We start from the raw sequence: 23,758 nt of genomic DNA on the forward strand, positions 1-23,758 counted from the left end.
TCCCTGCTCCACGGGAAGTCTTTCTCCCTCTCCCACTCCCCCTGCTTGTGTTCCCTCTCTTGCTGTCTCTCTCTCTCTCTGTCAAATAAATAAATAAATAAAATCTTTTTAAAAATTATTTTTAAAAAATGGTGTGAAACTGATGTGGGAAACAAAGGCAGAAGAAAAGTTATAACATTTCCTTACTATCTACAGCCCATTGACAAGTCCTTGAAACAGGCTAGGGACATTCCTCTAAGGCCTCAGCTTCCTGGATGTTAATACCTTGCTAAAGGCAAAAGACAATCTTAACCCAACCCTCCAGGATCCTGTAAGTCTTCTTTAACATATAAAAATTCCTTTGGAAACTTCCTTTATCTCTACCCACCCCACTCCAAGATACATGTTGGCAATCATCCCCCTAGCATAGGAACCACCAATATACCTCTGAAGGGTCTCATGACTGAGGGTTTACTAAACAGTAATAAATGACCTTTTCCCAACAAGAGCTAGACCCCTCAAGATCCAGGAAACTGGGGTGCCTGGGCGGCTCAGTGGGTTAAGCCTCTGCCTTCAGCTCAGGTTGTGATCCCAGGGTCCTGGGATCAAGCTCTGCATCAGGCTCTCTGCTCAGCGTAAAGCCTGCTTCCCCCACCCCACCCCACTCCCCGCCCCTCTGCCTGCCTCTCTCTGCCTACTTGTCAAATAAATAAATAAAATCTTTTTTAAAAAAAAATCCAGGATACCACGTTTCCAAAATACCTGGGAGGCTTACGTCATTCCTAACCCCCTCCCAACTTGAAAGTACATAATCTGCCAGTCCTCAGGACCCCAGCTCAGCTTTCTGCCCATGGGTCCTGTCCCCTTGCTTTAATAAAACCACCTTTTGGCACCAAACATGTCTCAAGAATTCTATCTTGGCTGTCAGTTTGGAACCCTAACCTCTTTCCCACATCATCCAAACCATCACCACCATCCATCGGCCGAACGTCTTTATCTTCCCAAACTGAAACCCTGTGTCCATTAAACACTAATGTCTCCTGTGCCCCCTCTCCCCAGCCCCTGCAGGCAACCACTCCACCTCCCGTCCTTTTGCATCTGATTGCTGTCCGTGGAACCCTCCAGGGTCTGTCCTTTTGTGTCTGGTTTATTTCACTTAGCAGCATGTCTGCAAGGCTCATCCACATTGTGGCGCATTATTCTGACTTTACAGATGTGATTAGTCCCATTTTGTGGAGGCTGAGGTTCGGGGAGCCTCTGAGAGCACCCAAGATGCAGACCCGGCAGGGGGCTGGGGACGCTGTCTGGCTTTTAAAATACCCTGGAGAAATCAGGGTGGATCGGTGCGCCTAGGCCTAGGAGGCAATTCCCTCTGTGTTGTCTTTCCTTTGGGGATATTTTTACTCTTAACTCCCATTTCCCACTCTTCCCCCTCAGGGCCTCCTTCTCACATTTCTGCCCCAACCGGTCGCAGGGTTTTTTCCTTTTCCTCCCCCCCTCCCCACAAGCAGGCAAGCTCTCAGGTCAAACCAGCCTGGTCCGGAGATGGTCCCCCAGGGGTCTCCACCCAGCACACATCCCCCAAGTCCAGGTTTCCACCCCTCACTCCCCCACCCACCCTGGGGTCCTTATGAGCCTGTTCCCTTCCAAAGTAATTAGTGCAAGGAGGCCAGCCGACTCGGTGCTAATGCCGTTTCATTAAGTGGGAGCAATCCTAATGATAATAAAATGGCACATTTAACATTCAAACATTGAACAGGGTTTCTAAGCGAGTGTGTCTCTCTCTTCCTTTCTGGTATAACAGCTCCATCTTCATAAGGACCTGACAATACACCCTAATGAGAGACTGGGGAGCTAAGCCTCTTTACAGAGCTAGAGAGAGAATGAGAACCAGACAAAGGATCCAGGGAAAGAGGGTACGGGACACTGAGGGGATAAAGACCCCAAGAATTCTTGGGGTTATGGACTCTGGCGCTGATTTAGACAACAAGAGTCTCTTAAGAAGCAAGGTCGCATGGAGAAGAAAGCCCACCGCAGACCTGAATGCAATGCGGCTCTTCATTTCTTTGCTTATTCAACACGGTTTTTTCAACAAACATTTATTGTGCACCCAAGGTGAGCCAGATTTGTGGGGCTGGGGTTGTGATGGAGGGTGGCTCTAGTTTTAGGAAAAGGAACTCCAAAGGCAGTAGCGATCTACACATCATCTTATTTACCCTCCCCTGGGCAGCTTCAGTTAAACCACCCCAAGTTTATAAATGTCTCATGGAAGACAATTCTAATAACTGCTTGGGTTCCCTGAGCCCGTCCCTGGGCATCCTCCTTATTGAGACATCCGTCTCAAAGGTCCTTGGTACTTGGTGATGATAGAATATCTGGTTGACCTTCTGAAAGCAAGAAAATAGTGGGACGGGGAGCTGCCCAGAGAAAGAAGGTCGATTCAATCATCCGCTGTTGACAGGGGACTCAAGAGAGACAAGAGAACAGGCTGCCATTTAATAGCCAGAGTTTAAAGCTGGCCAGGAGTCAAAGGTGGGCTTTACCCAGGCCAGGGAAGCGGCTCATTCGAAAAGGTGTCAAGTCATAGGATGGTGTTAATTTCATGCTTAACTCATACAGGATCTTCCCCACAACAGGGGAGAGCTTGAATCCATGTCCTACGGAAAGGAGAGAAGGTGAGATTAGGCATCCTCAGGGACAACGGCCTAGATGTCTACCACCCTCTCCCCAAATTGGGCTAACTCTCTTCTTGGTCCACATCCCAACATGGGAAGTTGCCTCCCAACAGAAGTACCTCTTCTTCTCTGTCTGCTCACCCAGCCCCTTTGTACACTCAAGTCTAGGCCTTGGCCAGCCCAGAGTGTAGAAGGCGCCATTTTGCCTGGCAGTGAGATAGGTGGGCTTTGAGGCACATCCTGTCCCACTCAGGCTCACCAGAGAATCCAGCACCAATGACAATGTTGTCATACTTCGGGTGGCGATCAAGAACAAAGTGCTCATCTGGGGTGTTCTAGAAAGAAACAATCACACTGGTGTCCTTCAAGGAGAGAAGGGAGAAGGAAGAACTGCAGGTTCAGGGGGAGGGGAAGAGGCTGGGTTGCTTTCCAGAAAGAATGGGAACGGGGCACGGGAATGCGTTCTGCATGCCAGCGCCCCCTCCGGGGGGCGACAGTCTTTCTCATTTGTCCATCTGCCTCTCCGCTCATCCAGGGCTATGAACCCAGTAGGTGCTCAGTGAATGCATGTAAACTAACTTTAGCCAAGACGCCTCGGGCCCTGGTGACATCTGTCTCTTCTCTTCGTCCCTACGGCCTGTTCAACTAGAACATCTTGCCAAAAAATCTTTTAGAGCTCTTCTGGGAAACGTCGCGAGGGGCTGCCAGGCATAAGCCTAGCCTGCTAATGAAAAGGAATATGAAAACCTCTCATGGGTCCTCTCTGATATGGAGAGGAACCAAACCCACGGAACAAAGTCATTCGTTTCAAGTCACCTACCAGGTCAGGGGTCAAACAGCAGCAAGCCCGAGCTGTGCAGAGTCTGTCTCCTTCCCCTATTCCCCGGAGCCGTGAAGGGGCCGGGCCTGGCCAGGCTGCCCACACCCTTACCGTATACAGGCAGCGCTCCATAATGGCAGGTTTGGGCTCTAGGTCAGGCAAGTGATCTCTAATGAAGCGGCTCAGAATGTGGATGTCTTGGGTTTCTGAGAATGCTTCCGGGCAGTCCCGCTCCTCAGGATCTGCATTGTTGCCGTGGTGATAGCAGACCTAGCTCCCAATCAGAGCAGTGTGAGCAGCGGCGAGGGGCCGGGCCTTCCGAAACACCCACCCAGCCCAGGGGGCAGACTCGTGCACAGAGTGCCCCCCGTCCATCATCCCAGCCATCCCCAGCCCTGACAGATGCCGTTTGTCCCACAGGAGGTTCCCTTGGCTGTTCCTTCTACACTCCCCCCCCACCCCACCCACAGCCCCATGTTTGCCAAGGAAGGGTTCCCTTTATTGGGCCTCTGGACAGCTTGGGGGGTGGGGTGTCTTGTATTGCAAATAATGAAGAGGGAAGTGTTCTCCGCTCCTGCTGCTGGGGGATCCCTGGAATCTGTTGAAAGGGGAGTTCGAGCAGCTGCCCCAGATCTGAGGGTTGGGGGTGGGTGGGCCCTACTAGCCCCCTCTGCGCCTTTCCGCTCACCTTCATCAGCCCTGGGTACTCTCCAGAAGGCAGCCCATAGATGTGGTGGGGAGCCGGGCTGAGGCCCAGCCCCAGGAAGCAAGGAAAGGCCTGGGACACACCATAGCTTCCAGGAACCTTCTCTCGCCAGTAACACACATTGATCCGCAGGGTCTTGAAGCAGAAAGAGGAAATGGGAGATGAAGGGGGAAAGCCATGAAACTGTCCAGACGGTGAGAACAGTTTCTTCTGAGATCCTATAGCTCTTGAATACAAGCCTGGATGCCCCCCTTAACCTGTCTATCCTGTTTTACCCAGTTCTCACATCAGTGATCTATTCCATTTTAATATGAGACATAAAGATCTCCACATCTCCGTCTCTTCCCCCAGACTTAGTCTCCCACAACTGCACTCAGCCCTACTTCTCTCTCCAGCACTTACTAATGCCTCAGATTTAGTGAGTTCCCAAGGGCTTTCTATTGATTCGATCATTTAATTCTCCAACAGCCCAATCCCCATTTTACATGTTATAAAACTGAGGCTCTTGAGGGGAACTAATCAGCCCACGTTCGTCCACCAGCAAGCAGCAGTTCCGGGACTCAAGCTTGAGTCCATCAGACTCCCAGGCATCTTCTCTTGGGCACCAATTCTCGGGCTTCCAGTGACCCTTTACCCGGAGGGGCAGCTCAATTCCCAGGGGACGGAGGAGCCGGTTGGTCCAAGGACCCGCTGTGATGATCAAGCTTCTGGCTTGGTAGCTCCTGGAAGTACTTCTCACTGTGATGGGTTGCCCTGGTTTTATCTCTTCCACCTTCTCTCCATCACGCACTAGGCCTCCGAGACGTTGAATTGCATCCTGAAAGGGCAGCGGCAGGGATGGACAAAATGAGTTAGCTCTCTGTATGGTTCACCCTGGTGAACAAGAGAGTCCCTCACTTCTGGTGGAACAGAGAGCACAGACTCCAGACCTCCTGTCCCATAGTGACAAGGCCTAGCAGCATATCTAAAGTGCCTTGCCCAAAAAGTCCAGAATAAACCCAGCAGGGTGAAGGCTCTCGTCGGCCACCTTGCCCCAAATGTTGTACGTATTACCTGGAGGGCTCTGAGAACCCTGTCTGCATAGAGAACCCCTCCAGACTTGTCCAAGAGCCCCACTTCTCCCCTGGCCAACCGAACATTGGGGAAACATTGCTTTAGTTCCTCAGCCGAGAGACACTGGTGTTCCACCCCCTGTCGAGACAAAGTGGCCTGGATGGTTTTCAATTCTGAATTCTCCTTCATTCCCAGCAGCAGTAGCCCAGTCTGCCTGTAATAAATAAATAAATAAAGGCATATGAGTGAGGGTATGAGTCAGGGCCTTGGGCCTTTTGCTCTCATTCTCATTTGCCCTTGATGGGACCCTGGGCAAAGAACTGGTAAAGTCAGGGACACCTGGCTGGCTCAGTCAATGGAACATGGAGCCTTCTGCGAAAGATTTAAAAAAAAAAAAATGGGGGCTCCTGGGTGGCTCAGTTGGTTGGGTGTCCGACTCTTGGTTTAGGTCCAGGTCATGATCTCATGGGTCATGGATCAAGCCCGTGTGGAGCTCCAAGCTCAGCGGGGAATCTGCTGAGAGTCTCTCCCTCTGTCCCTTCCCCCTGCTCATGCTCACGCAAGCTCTCTCTCTCTCAAATAAATACATAAATCTTTAAAAAATATACTTAAGGGGCCCCTGGGTGACTCAGTTGTTAAGCGTCTGCTTCAGCTCAGGTCATGATCCCAGCATCCTGGGATCGAGCCCCACACTGGGCTCCCTGCTCAGTGGGAAGCCTGCTTCTACCTCTCCCCCACTCTCCCTGCTTGTGTTCCCTCTCTCTGCCAAATCAGTAAATCAAATCTTTAAATATATATATATGTATACATATATATATATACACATATGTATATATATTTATATGTTTATAAAATAAAAAGAACTGGTAAAGTCATCTCAATGCTGTCATTAGGGTCACATTCAGTATTCCTGAGCTGACTGCCTGCCCACTCCCAAGTCTGCCCCTGGCTCTCACTATTGGTTTGCTTGTCCCTCCATCCTCTCAGGATCCATCCTGACATCGGAAATCCTCTTATCGCTGCAGTAGAAAGTGGTAGGTGTTTCTTCCTCTTCCTCCATCCCCTGGCCCATTCACTGTTCTGATCTCGATCCTTTTTTTTTTTTTTTTTAAGATTTTATTTATTTGGGACAGACAGAATACACATGAGAAGCAGGGAGGGAAGTGGGAGAGGGAGCTTGATCTCAGGATCCAGGGACCATGACCCTATCCGAAGGCAGAAACCCAACTGACTGAGCCACCCAGGTGCCCCTGATCTTGATTCTTTATCCTCTTTCCCCCCTCCTCCACCGCCCTGCTCTTTCTTTTCCTGTGGCCCTTTTCCCCTCTATCATGTTCTGTCCCTTGCTGTGCATCTCTCAGGTCCCCCTCTGAGGCTGTCCGTTTCCTGGAAAGGATCCTAAACTAGGAGACAGAGCTCTGGGTCCTGTTTGGGAGACACCTCCTGATGTTTGGGTTGCCTACTGCTCCAGGCCCCAGATTCCTCTGTAATGCATGCCGGCTGGCCTATCGGTGCTCCCGCCCAGACCCTGGGACACAGGGACCAGGCATGGGCCGTTTTTTAAGTTGCCACAATGCCTGGGCGTGGCTCCTCACATTAAGTGGGCTGACCCTGCAAAGCTCAGTGAGATCCCACCGAAATGCATGCGGACAGCACCCTCGTGCAGAAACACTAGGAGGTGGTCTCTGAGGGTTCCAGCAGAGGGCTCGATCCCAGTGATTCTATGGTTTTGTTCCTCCCTCTACTTCCCTTTCTGCTTCTTACTCTATAGGGGAGGGAACGCTGTTTTTCTTTAATATTTCCCGTCTCTCTGTTGCGAGAGACCAGAGCCGATCTATACTTTCGGTGGGAACGGATCTGAACAATGTAAGGGTCACTTCGGCCCTTGGGACCATTGCCGCAGTCCCTCTCCCTTTCAGCAGCTGCAGTGACCAGCATCAGCCTGGTACATCCCCCAGGTACTGTGTATAAAGCTCGTAATAGCCTATAATGGAGTCTCATGGATATTACATGCTTCCAAATCCCACATTATCTGGTTGGGGGGATTAAAGAGAAGATTGGGAGGGGGTAGGGACACAGAGGGCCCTGGGGCCGGTGTCAGTACACAGAGCCGCGCAGCGTGCCCAATCCATTCGCCATGGCCCCCGCCTACCCAGCACTGAGCACCGGCAAAAAGAATTGAGCGCCTCTGCCTCTTCAAAGCTTTGCAGAAGGAAGATGCTGTTGAATCCCCACTAGCCAGAAAGGGCCTTTCCCCATGGCCCCCAGAAGGACTTCAGATTGGTTCTCAGGTAATGAAAACTTGCCTAGGACACTCCTCAGTCAGGTAAAGGGGATCATTAAGAAGTCACGCAAGTGCATGACCCTGAGCCATTTTTACTGGATGCGGTTGGGGCTGGATGGGATTCTGGGGAAGATGGGCTTAACCCTCACCTTCGCAGTTACCCTGTCAGATCCCTGGCTCAGGAATCTCAGAGCAGCCTGTCCCAACCCCTGCCTGCAGTATACCCACCATGGTCTCCCACGTACCCTACAGTTTAGCTCCTTCGCTTCCACCCTTCCTCCCCTCCTCTCTCCCTCCCTCCATTCCTTCCTTCTTTCCTTGAAGTCCGAACTCCTCGTACAGGAAGGTGCTGTATGGGGAAAACAAACTCAAGCCAAGACAACAGACCAATATGTCGAATTCTGAAATGCTGAGTGATGTTCTAATTCCCAAGCCGTCCCATGGTGTATGAAGCCGGAGCTCCCATCCCCGGGAGTAATCAGTGAGCTGATTCTGCCGGTGAATGTAATTGTGCCGATTGTAATCATTTTGCTCCAGCTCTCTGCCCCTGTGGCATTTATTTCTTAGCCCAGATATTGATCTAACAGTGGGAAATTTTCCATCTGAATTTGTGATGCTGGACCCTCCCCTCGTCCAAAGATGCGTTTGGGAAATTCTCATTTTCCGTGGATCACAGCTGAGCTATTTGGCCTGAGGGAAACCGTGCACTGCTGGAGAAATGCCTCGGATTGGAGAGAGATTTTTGACCATTATGAGCAAATCGGAAATAAATGTAAAACACTGCCTGCGAATGCAAAGGCCTGTCATTATGGGAGATAGGTGAGAGGCTCCGGTGGGAAATGCTTCGAGAATTGGAAATCAGTCAGTCAAAACCGGGATCAGAGAATGGGCCTTTTCTCCCCAGTATGAAGATAGATGACTTCCATGGGCAGATTGAAAATCATTTAAGTGCTTATTTTCTTAATGGCTTTTCCTAGATCCCAATAAACAGACGGCTCGTTCTGCACCAATTTCTCACCCCTGTGCTCTGGGCCTCCCTCCTCTCTTTTTCGACTCAGACCTAGGCTACAAAAGTTTGGGAGGAGAGGAATGAGAAGAGACAAGGCCATCGTAAAAAAAAAAAAAAAAAAAAAGGAAGAAGAAGAAAAAGAAGAAAGGTCCAGGAAATGCCTGGTCAGGGCTGGCCTAGAAAGAAGCTCCTTGAAGTAAGACTGGGTTGTCAGGGACCCTTGGAAAGAGCGCAGCTCCCAGCACGCCGTCAGCTGAGCACAGAGAATGAGGTATGAGCTGTGCCTTCCCCCAACCCTAGCTGGATCCAGCACGAGGAAGAGGTCATCGAAGAATCCTCCCAAGGGGCTTGTTGACTCCTCTAGCCGACTAAGCCTCGGACAAGATGTAAGGAGCTGGTGATCAGGGATTTCCATCCGTTACTACAGCAGGACGGGAGGCCGAATGGAGAAGGGAGCCACTGGGAGGGGCACAGAGCTCTCCCTGCACCTGCCACCTCCCATCACCGGCTCCCATTTCCCCCTCCGGGGGTTAACAAATGCCAGTCAAGCAGGCTCCCAGAGTCACCTTGGGGAAGAGACTCAGTAATGGCTGCTGTCTTTGTTGGGTTTGGAGGGGCTCTTGGCTTTCATCTTCCGCTCAGTGGGCCGAGGTGGAATTGGTTAACAAAGACTGCTCCGGGGAGGGGATGTGGCTGACAAGCCAGTCACTTCACAGACACAGGAAGCAGCAGCTGCGGAGGGCCCCCCCCCCCAGGTTCTGCCAGCAGCTGTATTGCCTACGGCTGTGATCTTGTCTGATATTGTCAGTTAAGCAGGGGCAGCCTGGGTCAGGAGCTAGATATTAGGACTCAAAGGGAGAAGGCGGGGCAAGCGAGAGATGGGCCCCAGAGCTGGGATTTGCTGGTGGTATCAGGGTCCCGGCTGTACACATCACAAAACACTCAAGACCTTGTGATCTGACACATGGGTCGTTTGTACCCGGCATCTATGCAAATATCCTGAGCCCACCCAGGCTGAGTATGGCACTGTCACAGAAAGAGTCAGAACAGAATATAAAGAATCAGACAGCTGCCTTAGCGACCACCTCCCGAAGCTACTTGTTTGTTTGTTTGTTATCACCATCAAATAGCCTTAAGAAAATACACTCGTATCTATCAGTTAGATTATGATGTTGTGCTCATTGTCCCAGCAGCACCTAGGAGAATAAGAACCACGAAGATGATGAATCATTTAGAAAATCAGAATCAAGAACAAAAGCTAAAGGGACTGAAATGGAAGTATCCATTCTGTGTTCCTGAGTCAAAGAACCAAATAAATGAGTGGGCCCGTGTAAATCTGATTAGCCACGAGAAAGGACTTGATAATGATAATGGTAGTAATAATAATGGCAACACCTAGCCCCCTGTTGAGCTGGAACGATTTTCCAAAGCACCTTCACTTTACTCTTCATTTTTCATAACTGGGAAGGTAAGGCATCAGAATGGTCTTTCCAGAGAGTCTACGATATGTTCCTGGCTTTAAATATACATTAGCAGTCTTTCGACCCAGAATGATTTAGACATCAGTTTGTTGAACAGAGGGGATGGACAAGGTCACCAGTCCGCAGTATCTTCTAAACCAGCCAGCAGACTGTGACCCAGGACCTGATCAGGTCTACGCCCTATTCTTGTTTGTCATACAAGCCAAGATGATTTTTATATTTTTTAATGGTTGATTTAAAAAGAATATTTTGCGACAAGAGAAGTGAATGAAATTTCAGCATCCATGAATAAAGTTTTATTGGCACACACCTATGCTCATTTATTTACGCATCATCTGGGGCTGCTTGCCCACTACAATGGCAGCACTGGGTAATCGGCAGAGTTGAACAGTTACAACAGAGACCATACGGTCTGCGAAGTCTAAAATACTATGCGGCCATTCTGGAAAACGTCGGCCAAGCCCTATTCTAGACTAAGAATAGGGCTTGCGATTTGCACTAACAGGTTAAGACCCTCACGGCTCGGTAGCAACCCTTTCATAGGTTATGGGGAGAATTAAGTGACTTAACATGTATTGAGGTTTTTTTTTTTTTTTTTAAGATTTTATTTATTTATTTGACAGATCACAAGTAGGCAGAGAGGCAGGCAGAGAGAGAGAGAAGCAGGCTCCACTGAGCAGAGAACCCAATGCGGGGCACGATCCCAGGACGCCGAGATCATAACCTGAGCCGAAGGCAGAGGCTTAACCCACTGAGCCACCCAGGCGCCCCGCTGTTGAGCACTTCTAAAACAGCCTTAGTTTCTTATCACGAGCGCTAAATACAGGATGATGGCGGTGAAGGTGATGACGAAAGACTGGTCAGTACCACTCGAAGCCTTTCACAGGCTCATCCTCACCACAGGCCCATGAAATCCGCACCCCTCCTTTACAGGTGAGAACGCTGAGTCTCACAGAGGTTAAACAACTTGCTCCAAACCACACACCTAAATGTGTCAGAGCTGACATGTAGAGCTAGGTCCACCGGGTCCCACAGCCCTTCCAAATTCCTGTCCTCCTGCCAAGAGGAGGACGGTGAGATGAGAATCTTCTACCCAAGCATTCCTTTCCCTCGTTCCAGCCGCCGTTCCCCTTGATGTCCATAGGTGCTGCATCCCACAGGTCTCCCCTTGCCCTTCTTTCTCCTGGTGCAATGGAGATAGGATACAGCTGGTGCAAAATAGGTAGAACGAGCTGCCATTTACCAAAAGGGGCTAGGCTCTATGCCAAGTACTTCATGAGAGTCTCATTTAAGGGGCACCTGGGTGGCTCAGTTGGTTAAGCCTCTGGCTCTTGATTTCAGCTCAGGTCGTGATCTCAGGGTTGTGACATCAAGCCCCACAACTGCTCATCTGGGCATGGAGCCTTCTTAATAGTCTCTCTCTTCCTCGCTCTCTGCCCCTCCCCACTCCTTCTCTTACAGATAAAATCTCATTTAATCCTCCACAAAGCCTTGTGAAATAAAAATGAGGCAGAGAGAAGTACACAAACTTTTCCAATGTCACGCAGCCAGTAAGAGGTAGAGCACAAAGTCAAGTTCAAGCCCGTTCTCCAGAATCATGTCCCCTCTGAAAGATTCCAGAGACTCTCCTAACATCATTTCTTAGTTAGTTCCTTGTCTGCTGGGGAGAAGGGTGCCCTCCAAGGCCTCACCACCTCTTTTAGTACCCGAAACTCAGCAGTATTCACAACTGTATTCACAGATGGCTGACAGAGGGGTGTCGTTTAGCTGGGCCACCCTTCAGTGAGACATGCTCCTTTATTTGGGTGCTGGGCGCATTCGCTGCCTCTGGAATAAATCTGTAATTAGCTGTCCTAGCTGTATTTGCATAATGGATTTCACTTTGTTCTTAAGTTAATGGTGTTTTTGCAACAGAACAGTAACCTTTTGGTTCCTGGCCATTAAAATAACTGCCACCCTCTAGGATAGAGCTGTGGTTTTGTAGAAAGTTCGGTTAAGAGCCACAGCGAAGGTGGGAAGGGATGTGGGGCGGGTTGGTTAAAGCTCTCTATGGGCCGTGGATGGGCCCATAGTGTTTGAGTGTTTGAAAGGTCAGGGGAGGTTGTGGGCAGGAGTTGGGGGGAGCAGAGGAATCTTGAGGGTTAGAGAGCCACGGGGACAGCAGAGATCCCTAGCAAGCAATGGGGTCTGAAGAGGAGGCCTACAGGGAGAGGCATTCAGAGAACATGAATGGATTATAGGGGTCGCTCTAGGGGAGGGGACCTGGTTATGCTATTAGCAGGAATATAAAGAATGAAGATGGCAGCCTCTTCCTTTATTTCAACCGCTTCCCTAAAAGAGTCTCAGATGACTACACAGAGATGCAGAGGCAAACCCCAGCTCTGGGTATCTGCTCCCAGTGTCTTTTCAGCCATCTTCCCCACACCCCCTCTGATGGCCTTGGACACGTGCTGGGAACCCACTGCTGGAACTCAGAGGGTGGCAGGAGCCAGCTGGACTGACCAACAGGGCGATCAGGACAGTGGACACATGCTGGGAACCCACTGCTGGAACTCAGAGGGTGGCAGGAGTCAGCTGGACTGACCGACAGGGCGATCAGGACAGTGAGCAGAACACTCCCACGTGTCTGGCACGTCCCTAGGCCCTGTGTCCCTCCACTGCACTTCTGGTGTTCATGGCCCTGCCCCCTCACCTACTCAAACCTCCTCCAGGCCCTGGGTCCCACAATTCAAGCAATTCCCCCACCTGCCAACCTGTGTAACTGGGTCCCAGCCTCACGCTCGAGCTGGGCCCATATCTGGTAGCACTCATCCATCATCTGGGTGTAAAAGTCTTCGGGATACGCCCTCCGGATTATCCGGCTCTGCCCATGGGAGCTTCCTCGGGAGTGTGGTAGAAAAAACTGGAAATGGAGAACAAGAGAGACAACCAAAGCTGTTACCTCTTGCACACGGTCCCTTCCCCCGCTTAGGAGCAAGCTCCTTGAGTGTTGTCAGGCAGGAGCGCTTATTCTTTAAATATTTCCATACAGGGGCGCCTGGGTGGCTCAGTGGGTTAAGCCGCTGCCTTCGGCTCAGGTCTAGATCTCGGGGTCCTGGGATCGAGTCCCGCATCGGGCTCTCTGCTTGGCAGGGAGCCTGCTTCCCTCTCTCTCTCTCTGTCTGCCTCTCCATCTACTTGTGATTTCTCTCTGTCAAATAAATAAATAAATAAAATCTTTTAAAAAATTAAATAAATAAATAAATATTTCCATACAGTCTCCCTTTATGGCCAAGTTACTGATCTGGCCAACAGCATAGATGTTCTCAGTAGCTTAACTCAGCTTCCCTTTTGGTAACATTACTCACTTCCCTAAGTCCTTCTGTTAGTTAGTCTTTGGTCATGTTGCTGCAACCCCTGCCCACTTGGTCTCATAGAGAAGCATAATTGGTTTTTTATTTTTTATTTTTTTTTTATTTTTATAAAGATTTTATTTACTTATTTGACAGAGAGAAATCACAGGTAAGCAGAGAGGCAGGCAGAGAGAGGAGGAAGCAGGCTCCCCGTGGAGCAGAGAGCCTGATGTGGGGCTCGATCCCAGGACCCTGGGATCATGACCTGAGCCAAAGGCAGAGGCTTTAACCCACTGAGCCACCCAGCCGCCCCATAATTGGTTTTTTAAAGATTGTATTTATTCATGAGAGACGGGGCCCAGGAATGGGGGGTGCACAGAGGGAGAAGCAGACTCAGGGCGCCCGATGCAGACCTCGATCCCAGGACCCTGGGATCATGACGTGAGCTGAAGACAGACGCTTAACCGACTGAGCCACCCAGGCACCTGAGGAGCATAACCAGAAAGAAACTTTGAGATCATTCCAGTCTAGTCCCTTCTTGGTTTTTTTTTTCCCAAAAATTTTATTTAAATTCTAGTTAGTTAACATATGGTGTAATATCGGTTTCAGGAGTAGAAGTTAGTGATTCATCACTTGCCTATAACACCCCGTGCTCATCACCACAAGTGCCCTCCTTAATCCCCATCACCCAGCCAGCCCATCCCCTGCCCACCTCCCTCTGTCAACCCTCAGTTTGTTCTCCATCATTAAGAGTCTCTTATGGTTTGTTTCCATCTCTTTTTGCCCCCTTCCCATATGTTCATCAGTTTTGTTTCTTAAATTCCACACATTAAAAAAAAAAAAATCCACATATGAGTGAAATCATATGGTATTTGTCTTTCTCTGACTAATTTATTTCACTTAGCATAATACACTCTGGTTCCATCCCCATCACTGCAAATGGCAAGAGTTCCATTTTTTGATAGCTGAGTAATATTCCATTGTATATATATACCACATCTTCTTTATCCATTCTTCTGTCGATGGACACTTGGGCTCTTTCCGTAGTTTGATTATTGTTGATCATGCTACTCTAAACTTGGGGATGCATGTACATTTTCAGATGATATTGGGCACGTTCAGGGTGGTATGGCCGTAGACTCATGTACATTTTCAAATCTGTATTTTTATACCCTTTGGGCCAATACCTAGGGGAGCAATTGCTCGATTGTAGGGTAGCTCTATTTTTAACTTTTTGAGGAAACTCCAGGCTGTTTTCCATCACTCCCTTCATTTTCTGGACGAGGAAGCTGATGATTTTTCTCTGTGGGTTCCGATCACTTGGGACAAGGGAACCACCTTGGGATTTAGCAATAGATGGAGAGTTTCCTGCAAGGTTAGACCAGGAATCCCTTAGGCTTTCTGAAAACCGAGAGAGAAACAAAAAAGGTTTCTAACCAACCCAGTTCATTACCAAGAAGAGTGAACCAAAAGCCACCTGGATAGCTGTAGGCAGGATGGGAGAACAGAAGCCCTTGGAAAGTGGTCTGCGTGGACCTGCCCTGGGAAGGACCCTGGAGATACAGAGCTCCCTTACCCCAACATGTGCAGTGATCACAGTAGAATAGACTGCATGGGGTCACCTTCTCTATAATGACAAATAAGACCTACTTATTCCTGGTATATCAAACAATAAGGCTGCTATCAACCAGAGGTAGCAGGAAAAACAGAAAAAAAAAAAAAACAAAAAAACAGAAGGCTCCTCTGGGTTCCAAGGTGTTCCAAGGTGTTTCCCAGGGGAAACCCAGGGAAGAATCCTACCTCTTAGGCTGACAAATCAGCCTTTCCCTCTGGGCAAAATTATTTTTACTCAGGGTAACCCAAAGCAGAAAGGATTATTTTTCTGGGCTGGATCAAACATTTTGGCACAGAAGAGACTGAGTGGCAGGAAGGAAGAGAATAGGATCTGGGATACTTTTTTTTTTTTTTTAAGATTTTATTTACTTATTTGACAGAGATCACAAGTAGGCAGAGAGGCAGGCAGAGAGTGAGAGGAGGAAGCAGGCTCCCCACTGAGCAGAGAGCCCTATGCGGGACTTGATCCCAGGCCCCTGGGATCATGACCTGAGCCGAAGGCAGAGGCTTTAACCTACTGAGCAACCCAGGCGCCCGACCTGGGATAGTTCTTGATCAAGGGCAGGAACCAGGAGGCAGGAAAAGGAGGAAATGTGCCTGGAAACCCAATATGGGTGTTAGGGAGGGTAGAACTCTCTTTGCATTGTCATGAAACACACCAGGCAGCAAAGCTGCAAATTGCACAAAATTTGACAGTCAGACCCTTTGGCCTCACCCCAAAGCCTGCTGGCTCTGGAAACTTCTCGCTAGAGGAGGAGGGAGGGACAGTCCTTAAAGTGGGGAGTGCAGAGGGGACACAGTACCTGCTCCAGCAGGATGACCCTCTTCCCGTGTCTGGCCAGGTGGTATGCTGTGAAGCAGCCTTGGATGCCTGCCCCGATCACAATGGCATCACAGAGATCTTTCTGAGCAGCCATGATGCCCGCTTAGCCCTACAGCTACAAAGCCCACACACAAAGGAGAAAGCAAGCAAAAGTAAGCTGGGGGCTAGAGGAGGAGGAGTAGGGCAAAGTCCAGCCTGACCAGCATTCCCACAATCCCCCGGGGCTGTGTCCTTCTCCCCTGCTCCTCCCTCCAGGCAAAGCCTGGCCTAGGGCTCAGCCCCCACCTCCCCCGCAGAGCGGGACTGGGTAGTCTGATTTCCGAGGTTTAGCCCAGCTCAGCTGCCGGCCTCACCCTTGTATCCCTCTAGCTTTCTATTCTTGGCTCAATTATTGTCATGCAAATGGCTCCTTCCTATGCCACCTTCCTGTCTCATTATGATCTTTGTCTCTGGGACTTCGGCCCTGGAATTTCAATGCCTCCTAGACCAAGCTGGGCACTGGGAATACTGCCTCCCCCTGCTGGCTTCCCTCCCTTCAGCCTGATTTCCTTTGGAGATTCTGAAAGGGCCAAGCTAAGGACTTGGCACTTTGCCCAGGGTAAGGCCCACCTCCCCAGTGGGTGGCGAGGTCAGGGGGTAGACCCAGGAAACAATCAGGAGGGCAGTTTTGTGATTGTGAAATTATTCTCAGTGTGGTTTACTTTCATTTTTTGCACAGGAGAAGAAATTATCTTGAACAAATGGGAAGGACAGAGGGAGAGGAGGAGACTTCTCCTGACGCAGAGGGGGCACTGGGCACCAGCCCCGGGCAGAGAGGGGCCCTGGAGTGAGCCAGCCACCCTCTGGGCCCGGCTGTGTGCTAAGTAAGTACCACTATATGCATTCAGGACAGAGCTGGGATTTCTAGGGCCTGGTTCTTAGACAATTCAGGGATCTTCTTTAAGGAAAGGAAAAGAAGATTTATGAATCCAAAGTTAGGTGCTAGGGACTAGAAAGAAACTGTCTAATTGACGAGCCCTGTGGTTGAAGTTAGCTTCACAGTAAATCTGTCTCTGTACGCATCACCAACATAGCGGAAGTGACACTGGGACACAGGCCCAGGCCTGAGGACACTGAGAACTTCCTCTTCTGGTCCTACAGCTCCTCTTGGAGCCCTGAGCCACCATGTTAGAGGTCCCACCAGCCTGTGGAAAAGACCATGTACAGAGGCCCTGAGACTGCATGGAGAGCCGGACAGATGAGGGAAGCCATCTTGGACCCCGAGCTCAGCCCAGCCATGAGCTCAGTACCGCTGAGTGACCCGACTAAGGCCACATGAAAGAAAATAACCCAGCCAAGTCCCACCTGAATTCCTGATCCACAGAATCTTGTGATAGAATAGAAACAGTTATTTTAGCCACGAAATCTTGGGGTATACAGCCATACCTGAAACACCTCTTTTTATTTTATTTTATTATTATTATTTTTTTTAATTTGAGAAGGAGAGAGCAGGAGCTGGGGGAAGGTGCAGAGGGAGAGAGAGAAGCAGGCTCCCCACAGAGGAGGGAGCCCGACATAGGACTCAATACCAGAACTCCGGGATCATGACCCAAGCCAACGGCAGATGCTTAACGTGCTGAGCCACCCAGGTGCCCCTGAAATATCTCTTTACGGCCAAAGACATTAAGGCTTACAAAGCCGCATACCTGGTAAACATAGGCACTGAGATGTGATCCTGATTATCTGGGGTTATCTGCTCCTGATCCTATTCCCTTAAGCACCAGGCCATACTAGGGATTCATCAGAATTTGTACTGATGATTCTGATTTCAATAGTTTGCTGTTTTTTTCATGGCCATTTGTGAGTAGGGAAAAATACTAGATCAGGAAATCCGTGTGACCCCAGGTGGCTGCCCAGCCTTGGTGAAGTGCCCCCCGCTGCCCCCAGCAAAGGATGCTCCCGGGGGGACCAGGGCAACTAGCTGTCTTCTTCACCAAGCCTCTCCTTTACTAAGAAAATGGGGGTCCAGAGAGGGGGTACCATATGACTGGCTTTAGATGACTCTAGAGTCCAGGAATCATCTCAACTCTACCTCACCCCTAACCCACATGGACGGGCTAGCATTTGCCTCACAACCGGACAGTTCCCTTAGAGGTAAAACCTGGTAGACATAACAGGAAAAGTGTACTGTTTAAATATGCAAAGGCTTGGTAGAAATATGTAAGGTCAGCCCCCAGATTCCTCTTGATAAGATGTCAGAGAAGATGAACAGTTTATACACAAGGAAAAGCAGACAATAAATCTTCACAGGAAAGTGCCCAGCCTCACCGGCAGGGAAAGAAATGGGAATTAAATAACTATAAGGTACGATTATGTGCCTATTAAATAAGCAGAAATTTTTAAAAAACGATAAAATCTATTGTTGTCAGTGCTGTGGGAAAGGGGGGAGAATAGGGTGGCAACTCAGATGGTCTGGGCCTTCTGGAAAGTGCTGGGCAGTGTGCACCCATGATTGAATGGTTCACACCTTTTGATCTAGAAATCTGACTCGGGGAACCATACCCCCAGGAAATATCCTAGGGAAGAAAAAGACATTTGTATAAAGACACTCATAGCCGTGCGCTTACAATATAGAAAATTGGAAACAACCCAGCCAGAGGGAATCGCTGAGCAGATTCTGGCACATTGACACAACGGAATACTATGTAGCGATTCAAAATGACAAGCTGTGGACTGTGGGCTACATAGAAATGTGTGTGTGTAGGAAATCATCCCGAGAAAAAGAACAGAACACAAATAGACACACTCGGATCACAACCGTGAGTTCTGTGTGTGCCTGTTATCAAAGTTCTAAAGAGAATTTGGCACAGTAATTAGGTTTAATGCTCATTAGCTTCCATATTCTATCAAAACCGTGCTTCCATTCACAATTTGTAAAAGGAGGAGGAATCCCCTGGGGAAGCCGATTCCTCAGATCTCCCTGGTCACTGGGTCCAGGTCCCCGGGGGGGGGGGGAAGTTCTTTCTTTGTTCTAACCTCAGTTCTTCCTGCTGCCCCGCCCCCTCTCCCAGGACCCGTTTCTTATTGTTCAGTTCTCCAGGGAGGCTATAAAAGCGGCTCTATAGCCCACCTCTCCTTTGTTTAATATAATATCCCTTCAGAAATAAGATGACAATTCCATCTCCCCATCCCTACTTCACAAGCCTGCCCTGGATTCCTGGACTCAAGCATTCGGCTTCTTGTTAAGAATTTCAAACAGCTCCTCGGAAAGCCGACGCTGGCCGGGGCCCAACCTTGAAATGAAAAGGAAATCGACTTCTGAAGGCTTCCCCTCTCTCTCAGGGTTGCCCGTCCTTGTGGCTGTCCTGACAGGGGCAGGCAGAGAGAAGCGATCCCCTCGAATTCCATTTTAACACCCATTTTGGATCGGAAGATTATTAAAGAAAGAGCCAGCAGCCCTAGACCGCGCTGCTGTGTGTCAGCAATTGCGGCTTGTGTCCTGGGGCAGAGGCTCGGAGGATGTGAGGCTGAGCTGCTCATCTGACGGCTTGATTGACACTTCGCACACGGGGGTGGGAGAGCCCAGCCAGGGAAGCAGCAAGCTGTACAGCTCGAAATAATGAGAGGACTCGAGTCGGGAGAGAGCGAGGCATAAATAAGAGAGACCTAGGAGTTGAATGGCAGGGGAGAATCTTCTGTTCTCTTCCCCGCTCCCCGGCCCCCGCGCTCTTTGCCAAGGCGCTGGAGCCTGGGGTGAGGAGGCAGGCAGGCAGGCAGACCAGGAAGTGGCCCCTCCAGACCCATCCTGCCAGCTGCCAGGGGGGTTTGGGGCCCTGAATGTGAGGAAGATGCCAGAGTGAGAAAACCAAGGACTGCAGAGCTGGATCTGTGCGTGGTCTCCGTGCAGCTTGGAGACCCATTGCATGTCTCGGGTTTTGCTCCCCCACACCCCCATCATCGCTCCCCTGCCCTCTGCTGCCTTTGCCCCAGGTCATCCATATGCCTCTGCTCACCTAGATTCATGCATTAACCTCATAACCAGTCTCCTTGCCCCTCTTAATCTATCCTTCCACGCTCCTGCCAGAATTCTCTCTCTAAACAGCAAATCGCACAGGTCACTCGCCCCTACTGAAAATTCCATAACAGCTGCCTATTTCCTATTACGATAAAATCGCAGCTCCTTAGCTTGGCATGCAGACGGCAGTTTGCATCCCGGCCTCTGCAGCTCTAGGGCGGGTCCCTTCTCCCTGTGCTCTTTAGGCCCTGGCAAGGCTGAGCTGAGAGAGGTTCCAGCCACGATGATGATTCCAAATTCCCCGACACCCCCAAGCCAGCTTGGATGTCCTCTGTCCTAGACTCCCTTCTCACTATCTGTGTCTAGTCTCAGGTATACCAATGAGCAAAGTGGATTGCAATTGTTAGGAGGGCTGCCTCCTCCCCCTCACCACTCCTTCAGGGGACAGGGGTCTGCTTCTGATTGCCTTCTTCAGTAGGTAACCCAGACATAGGGACCAACAATGAAAGGGCTCAAAAGAGAACACCGCAAAAAGGATGTCTCCTTCCCACCCTGTCCTCAGCCACTTTGTTCTCCTGGCATGCAATAGTGTTAGCATTTTCATTTGTCTCCTTTCAGAAACATTCTATGAGTGTGCAAACATATTGAAAGTGCACATTCTTTCTTTTTTTTTTTTTTAAGATTTTATTTATTTATTTGACAGAGAGAGATCACAAGTAGGCAGAGAAGCAGGCAGAGAGAGAGAGAGAGAGAGAGATGGGAAGCAGGCTCTCCACTCAGCGGAGAGCCCGATGCGGGACTCGATCCCAGGACCCTGGGATCATGACCTGAGCCGAAGGCAGCGGCTTAACCCACTGAGCCACCCAGGCGCCCTGAAAGTGCACATTCTTTCTTTGAAATCTCAGACGTTGTACACTCTATGGCACCTTGCTGTTTCCATTTTTTATACCGTGGATCCCACATGAGTCCTATGGGGCTGGCCCATTCTTCCTGATGGCCTCGTAGTTATCCGTGCATAGAGGAGGCATTTAGGACAGAGAAGGCACCTGTGCATGTTTGCTGAATGTGTGGTGGGTTCCTCTGGCCTCCTCAGGCACCCTAGACTCACACCGTTCTCCACACATCGGATGTTGTGTGTTCAGGGAGGTCTTACCCAGGCTAGCCTGGCAAGATTTATCAAAGGCTGACAGTGTCCTCTGTGAGCTACAGGGAGGACAGCGCCCATCTTGAGGCCTGGAGGTCGTGAGGGGAACACACCCGGGGACCCTGGCTTCTGCTTCCTACCCCAGCTTCATGTTTGCATTTGTTTAAGTGGCGGATATTACCTTCCATCTCACTCCCTCAAGATACAAGTGTTCCATTGCTCCATTGCTAGGCAGTCTCCAGGGGAGGAAAGGTAGTAAGGAAAGTCCTGGGAATTGGGGCTGAAACCTCTGAGAAAAAAACTAAATCACCATGTAGCTTGGGAAGGGACCAGCTACCTCACACCCCACTAGGACAAAAGGAAATGCAATAAAAATGATGGAGGAGACAAAAAGTTGAAAATAGAGCTACCCATAACCCAGAAATTGCACTACTGGGTATTTACCTGAAATATACAAACATAGTAATCCAAAAGGGCATGTGCGTCCGAATGTTTATAGCAGCAATGTCCACAATAGCCAAACTATGGACAGAACCTAGATGTCCAACAGATGAATGGATAAAGAAGATGTGGTGTATATATACAGTGGAATACTATGCAGCCATTAAAAGAAATGAAACCTTGCCATTTGCCATGTTGTGGATGTAACTAGAGGGTATTATGCTGACCAAAATAAGTCAATCAGAGAAAGACAATTATCATATGATCTCTCTGATATGAGGAATTTGAGAGACAGGACAGGGGGGTTGTGGAGGGTAGGGAAGGGAAAAATGAAACAAAATGGGATCATGAGGGAGACAAACTATAAGAGACTGTTAATCTCACGAAACAAACTGAGGGTCGCTGGGGGGTGGGGGGTTAGGGGTAGGGTGGTTGGGTTGTAGACATTGTGGAGGGTATGTGCTATGGTGAGTGCTGTGAATTGTGTAAGCCCGATGACTCACAGACCTGTACTTCTGAGGCAAAGAATACATTATATGTTAATAAAAATAATTTTTAAGGGTTGCCTGGGTGGCTCAGTGGGTTAAGCCTCTGCCTTTGGCTCGGGTCATGATCTCAGGGTCCTGGGATCAAGCCCCACATCTCACTCTGTGCTCGGCAGGGAGCCTGCTTTCTTTTTTTTTTTTTTTTAAGTTTTCTTTTCTTTTTTTTTTTTTTTTTTAAAGATTTTATTTATTTATCCGACAGAGAGAGACCACAAGCAGGCAGAGGCTCAGGCAGAAAGAGAGAGAGGAGGAAGCAGGCTCCCCGCTGAGCAGAGAGCCCGATGCGGGACTCGATCCCAGGACCCTGAGATCATGACCTGAGCCGAAGGCAGCGGCTTAACCCACTGAGCCACCCAGGCGCCCGGGAGCCTGCTTTCTCCTCTCTCTCTCTCTCTGCCTGCATCTCTGCCTACTTGTGATCTGTCTGTCAAATAAATAAATAAAATCTTTAAAAATATATATAATTTTTTTTAAAAATGCGGGAGGAGATGTTCTCATTGTCTTAAGGGGAAACTTCCCTGAACACTGGAATCTTCTTCTTCCTCTCTTTCTTCTTCTTTTAAAGGTTTTACTTATTTACTTGACAGAGAGAGAGAGAGAACATGAGCAGGGAAGTGGCAGGCAGAGGGAGAGGGAGAAGCAGGCTCCCCACCCAGCCAGGAGCTCAAGGTAGTGCTCCATCCCAGGGCCCTGGGGTCATGACCTGAATTGAAGGCAGATGCTTAACTGACTGAGCCACCCAGGTACCCCCAAGTAGGTCTCTTTACTCCTATGTGTATCTGAGCTGGTCTATTTCTACCACTAGGCTTTTGGCGAGTTCCCATTGAAGCTGAGCAGACACTGGGGAAAATGGCCAATCAAGGAGAGCTCAAAACTAGCATCCCATTTCTGCCCCTTGGAGGTGAGGGTGTATCAGGGATGGAAACAATATATCAATCATCCAACAGGACCCTTTCCTCCCTTCTCTGGAGAAATTCTTCCATGGCTTTCTCATGCTTCATAGCTTGGCTATCAGGACACTCTGGGATGGGGATTTGCAGCAAGGAGTGAGAACTGGGGACAGGAAAAATCAAGTGGATTTCACTGGATCGAGCTGGCTTCACAGGAGACAAATAGCAACCCAACTTCAGTAGCATGCAGGAGGACCAACTCTAGGGCCTCAGGGCTCTGGCTTTCTCCAGTTTTCAAGGGAACATGGTCTTTCCTTCTCCTGCCTCTGCAGCCTGACTGTTGATGTTGCTGTTTTCTAGGGAATATAGATATGGGAGCTCAGGTCTTCCTGACATGATATTGCCGAAGGTAAGATCATGGAGGCAGAGAATCAGAGGGAAGCCTGAGGGAGAGGAGGAAAGGGAAGGGAAGTAGAATTCTGGATAGAGAATCCTATGTCATCTTCAATCCCCCATCTTCCACCTGTTGCCTCCAGGTTGACCCCCAAAGCCAGTCTGGCCCATCTCCCAAGTCATAACGCCTATAAGGCTCATCTCCCTTACTCTGATTTCTCTCTGATTCTTATTCATCTGTGCTTTTCTCTGTTTCTGTCTTAGGTCTCCGTCCTTTCCTTAAGGTCAAGAGAGAAAGAGAGGTCCGAGGGGAGCCTTTGTGGAGAAGTGGTAGGATACCAGGTCCTGGCTGGGGGAGAGGGCTTGAGGCAGCAGAAGAGGGAGGGGACCCGAAGGGAGCAGAGAATCACAGGTATCGAAGCCACAAAGGTCTGCTTCTTGGAGACACAATTCTGAACTGTATCCCTCCCTCCTCTCTCATATGGCTGCTGATTTAGACAAGACATTCATGCTTGGGATTCACTGGCCTCTTGAATCTGTAGACTTAGTGCCTTTCTGGAAAACTCTCAGCCATT

General features: G+C 49.5%; 1 protein-coding gene across 1 annotated transcript; it reads right to left on the reverse strand.

Moving 5' to 3' along the window:
* Positions 1-1,806: 1,806 nt before the first annotated feature.
* PIPOX (pipecolic acid and sarcosine oxidase) lies at positions 1,807-15,941 on the reverse strand. Its single transcript, XM_044248277.1, has 8 exons — positions 15,757-15,941; positions 12,761-12,909; positions 5,234-5,447; positions 4,815-4,997; positions 4,163-4,315; positions 3,586-3,744; positions 2,914-2,989; positions 1,807-2,636 (listed from the first exon to the last, which is right to left on the reverse strand). The coding sequence occupies exons 1-8, from the start codon at positions 15,868-15,870 to the stop codon at positions 2,506-2,508; spliced, it is 1,179 nt and encodes a 392-aa protein (XP_044104212.1). The 5' UTR covers positions 15,871-15,941; the 3' UTR covers positions 1,807-2,505.
* Between the last annotated feature and the right edge of the window lie 7,817 nt (positions 15,942-23,758).

Source organism: Neovison vison, chromosome 5 (genome assembly GCF_020171115.1).
Source record: "Neovison vison isolate M4711 chromosome 5, ASM_NN_V1, whole genome shotgun sequence".
Classification (NCBI taxonomy): domain Eukaryota; kingdom Metazoa; phylum Chordata; class Mammalia; order Carnivora; family Mustelidae; genus Neogale; species Neogale vison.

What these genes read in the sequence shown, in the direction of transcription:
- PIPOX (XM_044248277.1), bottom strand. Translation starts at nt 15,870, where the DNA reads ATGGCTGCTCAGAAAGATCTCTGTGATGCCATTGTGATCGGGGCAGGC. An exon ending in GGGTCATCCTGCTGGAGCAG is followed by an intron (nt 12,910 to 15,756) that starts GTACTGTGTCCC and finishes CTCCATTTCCAG; the next exon opens with TTTTTTCTACCACACTCCCG. An exon ending in AGTACCCAGGGCTGATGAAG is followed by an intron (nt 3,745 to 4,162) that starts GTGAGCGGAAAG and finishes ATTGGGAGCTAG; the next exon opens with GTCTGCTATCACCACGGCAA.